The 6732-nt window shown below is 41.4% G+C and overlaps 1 protein-coding gene across 1 annotated transcript in view; it reads left to right on the top strand.

Moving 5' to 3' along the window:
- The window catches only part of LOC117498992 (carboxypeptidase O-like), a 4890-nt gene extending 4054 nt beyond the window's left edge, over nucleotides 1-836 (top strand). Inside the window, 2 exon segments of the mRNA XM_034151217.1 lie at nucleotides 236-320; nucleotides 409-836. Coding sequence (XP_034007108.1) covers nucleotides 236-320; nucleotides 409-671 — 348 coding nt within the window. The 3' untranslated portion in view covers nucleotides 672-836.
- Nucleotides 837-6732: the final 5896 nt, after the last annotated feature.

Genomic DNA, 6732 nt, shown 5'->3' with positions numbered 1-6732 from the left:
TTTTTTTAATTTTACATATCCTTTTAGTTGTTTTGCATGTATTTTGAAATGTTTAACCTTTCTTCGTGCTCATTTTTCTGTTGTTTTGCATGTCTTTGCAGTCATTATGGGTCATTTTGAGACAACTCATTTCAGTTTTTTGTTTTTTATCTTACACTAAAGAAAAGGTAAATCACACAGAGCTAATACAGATGCTTTCAATGACTGTATAACAAAAGCTAATGTGTTTCTTCAGATGAAGGTAGGTAGGGGTGCAGCAGACGCCATTCGGAGCGTGCACGGGAAGGACTACACCGTAGGAACCTCACCGGATGTGTTGTGTAAGTCCACACATCACAGATGGTCACAGATTTATTTGACTTTGTTGCCGTGCTAGCAGAAAAACAGCAGTGTACCCTCTTTCTACAGACGCCAACTCTGGTTCCTCTAGAGACTGGGCCCGGATGCAGGGGATCCCCTTAACCTACACCTTTGAGCTGAGAGATAACGGGACGTTTGGCTTCGAGCTTCCCCAGGATCAGATCCAGCCGACCTGCGAGGAGGCCTACAGCGGAGCCCTGCACATCATCACCTACGCCCACGACAAGACCTTTAGTGGGGCCGCTGCAACCGCTGCAACCCTGTGGAGCATGCTGTTAGCCTTAAGTGTCACCGGCACCACCCTGATGTGAGGGGGGGGAAATAACTCAAGCTGTTTTGCTTTAAGTTGCATTTATCTTGAGTATGTTAGGTTAGGTTCAAGGAGAGCTCCAGTTTTTAAGACAACTTTTTTTTTATCCTCATTTAAGCTATACATTTTTGTAGATTAATTATGATCAAAAGTATGAAAATGCATCGTACATACCAATGCACTTGGAATTGCAATTGGAAGGGGGGGATCTGTGTAAAGTTTGTGATGGGAAGGGGGGGGGGGGTTCTGTTTGCAGCGGGGTAAAAAGGCTTTAAAAAGGCTCCCGTGTATGAATCTCACCATAGACATTAATATCTAAAAAGCGATTTTTAATTCATGTCTATGGTGCTATTTTATGCTTAATATACTGTCTATGCCTGCTGTCCATTCAAACGAAGTACACTGGATATAAACTCCCCAAACAGGCGAAAACCTAGCAGTTTCACCCACTGTCTCTGCCACCTCCCTCCATGCCTGGCTCCTCCGGTTTGTATCCCGGTAGGTGAACAGGGACTGAAAGCACCGGGTGATTCCCTACCGCTCCGATTATTTTCTCGTCCATTTTTTGGCATATGAGGAAATGAACTGCGATCTGGCTCTCTCAGCATACACGCGGTTTGATTGGCTAGCGCGTGAACTGTCAGATTTGCATACGCGGGATTTGATTGGCTGCCGCCTCCGCCTCAGCTTCAAAAGTAGAACATGCTCTACTTTTGCAGCGAGCACCGCGAGGAAAGCTACGCTTTGCTCCCAGAATGCAGTTCGGCGAATCGTGACGTCACCCCATTCAAAGTGAATGGGCAGAAGCGTTGAAGAGTCACCGCACGCCGCCGTGTGTAGGGGCCGTAAGAGATGCTGATTTGAAACCGTTGTTACATTCAGTTACGGCATTTCCTGTTTCTGCCGGAGAGAGGGGAGTTTGTTCCAATGCTTGCCGCTGTATTTACTCTCTCCATCTGACAGGAGGGAGCCTCGTTGAGCTGCGAGTGTCACTACACGGAGTTCACTCTGTCACGGAGGGGTAGTGTGTAGGGGTAGGGTGTAGGGCAGGGGTCGGCAACAGGCCGGATCCGGACCCAGACGCCGACCTATACGGACCCGGACCTATAATCAATACATTAATAGGGGATTTCAATTTTGACGGGGCGATTCTATTTTAATCGCCGCCGACAGGGGGCGAAAGAGACGAGTGAGCGATACAGGGAGAGAAACACAGAAGAAGAGATGAGAGAGTGGCAGATAGAAGAGGAGAGGAAAGTGAGTGAAGAGAATAATTAGCGATACAGGGAGAGAAGCGGTGAATGTGAATACATTTTGGAATACTTTTTGGAATTATTGGTGGAAAAGTTTCCTCATAAAATGTAATATTCATTACTAGCAGAACTGTGTGCACACTGCACAGCGCTGCAGCATGTCTGTGAGGCCCCGTCCCCGCACGCAGATCAGAGAGAGAGAGATCTCTTTTAAAATATATAGAAACGGAGATGGTTCGATAAAATGTGCAAGATAACGTTTATGTAGCATTTCTTTATTGTCGAAATGATGACATTTCATAACGGGATCAAATCAAAGTGAATGGCCTGCTGCTGCTGAATGCATGGGGCAAGTGACTGGAAACAGTTTTAAAAGTTATTACGTCGTTTCAGATAATAAATAATAATGGTAATTCATTCTATTTAGGGGCGCCTTTCAAAGCACCCAAGGACACCTGACAATTCATAACATATTCTAAGGAAAGGTTTAAGAGAGTACAAATAATGCAGTCCGGGTGATGTTTTTTATGTGGGGTGCAGATGAGAGGGAGCTGTCCAGAATGACACCAAGATGTTGTGTTTGAGTTGTGCTCTTGATAAGCCATTAAAACAGTAAAATAAGTGTCTCCTGTTCACCAAAACATACCCATCTGTTATGGAAAAATAAAGTATTCTAAAAGTAATCTGAATACGTTACTTTTTTAAGACACGTAACTCTAACCGTATTCGGATTACTTTCAGAGCCATGTATTCAGTAACCGATTACATTTACAAAGTAACCCTCCCAACCCTGATTAAAAGTGCCAAAACGCCACTATGAGACAATACACAAAGTGTTTGACCAAACATTCCCTCTCAAGTCAGAACTGAGGTCACAAAAAATAAGCAGTCTCAGAGCCCAATATGATCAGTCCACCAGGATCAAAATTAAAACTAAATATCGTTCCAGGGCAGGCTAACCGAGGCTAACCAATGAGCACCTGCATGTGTGTATGAGAATGGCCCTGACACAATTTCAGCCCAGATTTAAACTCCTGGCAGGACAAGCTCAAGCTCAATTCTCGCACTGAATACAAAAAAGTGAGTGAGGGACTGCAATATAAGAGGGAAAGAAAGAGAAACTTTAAAACTGTTCAATTGTTATGATGTGTAAAGACTGATATGTTCTATAATCGTCTGAAACTGTTAAGTCATGATCAGTGGCGGCCGGTCCATAGGGGCGCTAGGGGCGCCGCCCCACCTCTTCCCATATTAAAAAATAAAAATAAAAATAAAAAATATATTTTAAAAAATATATATATTTTTATTTTTATTTTTAATGAACAAGGTAAATATTATATAATTGGTATCAGTAAAATGTATAATCTACAATAAAATCTCGTTTAAAATTGTGTTACGATGTCTAAAGTTACTGATAAGTCACATGTTTCCTGCCTGGCCTTGCCCGTGTACCTTCTCTCGTCTGGGGCGCTAAGAGAGGAGCCCTCAACCAGTGCAGCAGCAGCCACTAGCAGCTGACTGTTGCTATCTGTAACGTGTAAACTATGCCGCGAAAACATAATTTCAGCCAATCAGCGTCGTCAAATATGACGGTCACGGGGTGCCAATGTCAGCGCCCCGTGCAGTCTGTGAGTAGTTTGGACAGTGACTCGTATCCGGTTGACGCAGTAGTTGATGAGGATGGCTTCGTGTGCAGGTGGAGTCTCCGGACCTCGGTCCCCGCCTAATTCTGTTCAAGAGCTAATCTCCAATCCTTTCGAAAGGAGAAGTTTGGCAGATAAATTGTTGCTTAAAGACCTTGGACCGGACCAACCCGATTTGAATATATCGCAGCAATCTCGTGAAAAAGACAAAACGTATACACAAGGCTTCGCAAGTAGCTGGTACACAAAAAAGGCTTGGCTAGCTGGATGCAAACAGGTAAATGCTGTCTTTTGTTTCCCATGCTTGGATATCACTTTATATGTAGAGAGGAGGTTTCCCATGGTTGTTAGAAGTTTATTAATAAGTGGGCATTTATCACATAAGTGATTGTTCTGTCTCCACGTTTGTTGCATTGTCTGTGATGTATTTTCCAACGGTTATAGCTCCTGCCCTGTCCCAGCAACACTACACGGTTTGCAGCTCCACCACATTTTTGGTTTATCTTCGGTGTCGCTTGAAATCTGCTTCCCATCGGACTAAAACCTCCACGTAATCTGAAGACAGATACTTGAAGTTATTTAAACCTTTTGCAAACTTTATGTTCTTTCTTGCTCTAGCCTTGCCAGTTACATTGTACATAACACATATATTATCATTATGCTAACTGGTTGTTCGTGTTAGACGATGTAGCTCTTTCATTTCTGAGTTATTGCTATATGTAAATAAGCCTGTTTGTAAATAATCCTCAGAGAAACAAAGAAAAAACACAATTTATGACATTTTGTGCTGTGGTTATTTTTTTTAAATTGCATTTATTCACAGTTCAGTTTGAAATGCTGTAGTGACTTGTATTGAACCACTTAAATATTTATAATTAATGCTACTGAAAAGATGCTATTAATTTTATATCTCACATGCAGTTCACTGTAAAGCTACTTGGTGGAGGTGTTGGTTCATAAAACATGAACAGTTTTAAGAAAGAAAAAAACAGACCAGTTCTGAGAACACAAATTCCTGGTAAAGTAGTAGATGTTCAGGTTGATAAATAATATTTTCCACACTGAAGATTATGGAGGTATTGATCAGTCTTCTCATATTTTTAAGCCTCGATTTGTCCTTTCCCCCCCCCTCTAACATCACCAGAAGTCATCATTTAAGGGGTCATTTCTCGAAAAAAAATTCCGGGGGGACCGTACCCCCCGGGTAGGTCACTTACGGTACGTCAAGAGCCCCACCAAAAAAAAAGACCACCGGCCGCCACTGGTCATGATGTGAAACGGTTAACAAAGCTATTTTATTTATTTCTCTATTTTATTTTTAAATGCAGCCCGAGAGGAACATTACACATATCCACAGTATTTACTGTATATCTGTATAGTTCAATGTTAATTGACAATAAATATTGTTGTTTTTTAATTGTACTTTCTTTATTTGATTGGCAGTCAGTTGTTGATTAAATGCAGACGTTGATAAAGCTACAGGCTACTTCAATATATATCACACTAATTCATAAAGCAAGTTAGACATTTTGATGTTCCGGACCTTTAAATGGGGAGATTTTCTCTAACTGGACCTCGTTGAATTTTAGTTGAATACCCCTGGTGTAGGGCGTGGTTTGGGATTGGGCCAGTGACACTTGACCCGCCCCCCTCGCTCCTCCTCCCCAATTTTCGGCGCCCCCCATGGGTTGATGCGCCCTTAGCATTCGCCTTTACTGCCTATGCCAAGGGCCGGCCCTGCCTTGGTATTCTAAAAATGGAAAATCTGATTAGATTGAGCCTATAATGTCGTGCAGTCCACCTGAGCACCGCTACATTTAATAATAATAATAATACATTTAATTTCCTTTTTCAGGTGCTCAAAGACGCTTTACAGTGGTGATAAAACGAGATAAAATAGAATAAAAAATTAAAATTAAAACAGCAACACAACATAATTCACAAATTAAAAGCCAGTCTGAAGAGGTGTGTTTTGGTCAGTGTTTTGAAAGTGGGGGGGTCGGTGCAGTCTCTGATGTGTTGTGGAAGGGAGTTCCAGTGCTATGTGGAGCCTCGCAGCGGCGAAAACTGTGGCGCGCTTACACTGTAGGTGCGCCGCGTTTGTATCTTGTATTCTCAGTGATTATTGATTAAAAAGTTGTGATAAAGAAGATCTGAGGGACATTCAAGTAAGCGATACATTAAAGCAGGGGTGTCAAACTCAAGGCCCGGGGGCCAAATCCGGCCCGTGACTTCATTTTCTGTGGCCCCACAAGAGCTTGCAAAGAATATAATATGTTTGTTATACGGTTACATGATGATTTACAGAAGCACGTTGCCCATAAACTACATGTCCCACAATGCATCGCAACTTTTTTCAGAATTTGACTTTTTTCCTTCTAAATATGCCTTTTTCCTTAGAATGTGCCCTTTTCTCAGAATTTGACTCTTTTTTTTAAATGTCACTTCCTTTTTTTTAAATGTCACTTCCTTTTTTTTAAATGTCACTTCCTTTTTTTTTTTTTTAAATGTCACTTTTTTTCCAGCTTTTCTTTTTAAATCATTTTGTGACATTCTCACTGAAGAGACTTGCAATTATTTGCCCCAGACTTCTGCTTTCAGACGTAGTTAATTATGAAGTTATTACCCTAACAGATAATAATCCAATGCAGAGTCAATAATGTAATATATATATATAAAATAATGTATTATAAGTTACAACCGGCCCTTTGAGTGCAGCCATAATGCTGATGTGGCCCGTGATTAAATTGAGGTTGACACCCCTGAGATAGAAAGGCAAGTAACAAAATATTAAAAAACCCGGGATAAAAGAAAGAGAAAACTGATTTCCAAAAGCCAAAATATTTTTGTTTAATAGCGGGCGGCACTGCTACAACCAAATATAACAAACGAAAAATCACAACATGCTGAGGAAAGCTGGAGGGGATGCGACGAAAAGGGAGCAGTTGAGAAAACAAAAAGGTCATACTGGAACAGATAATCCCGCCAAGAGAAAGAAAGTTGTTACTCAAAGTGGGATCAGTATTTTTATGGCTATGTTTTTAACAACTTGTAAACCATCTGACCCTGATCAAAACAAAACAATGACTAACCACAACTACTAAGAATAATTAACGCCCCCCTCGTGTTCTAAGGAATAAAGGGAAGCATCTCAGCCCAGATGAAT

The sequence above is a fragment of the Trematomus bernacchii genome, unplaced genomic scaffold (assembly GCF_902827165.1).
Source record: "Trematomus bernacchii unplaced genomic scaffold, fTreBer1.1, whole genome shotgun sequence".
Taxonomy (NCBI): domain Eukaryota; kingdom Metazoa; phylum Chordata; class Actinopteri; order Perciformes; family Nototheniidae; genus Trematomus; species Trematomus bernacchii.
Note: the sequence above shows the minus strand (reverse complement) of the source record. Positions and strands in the feature narration are given on the sequence as shown.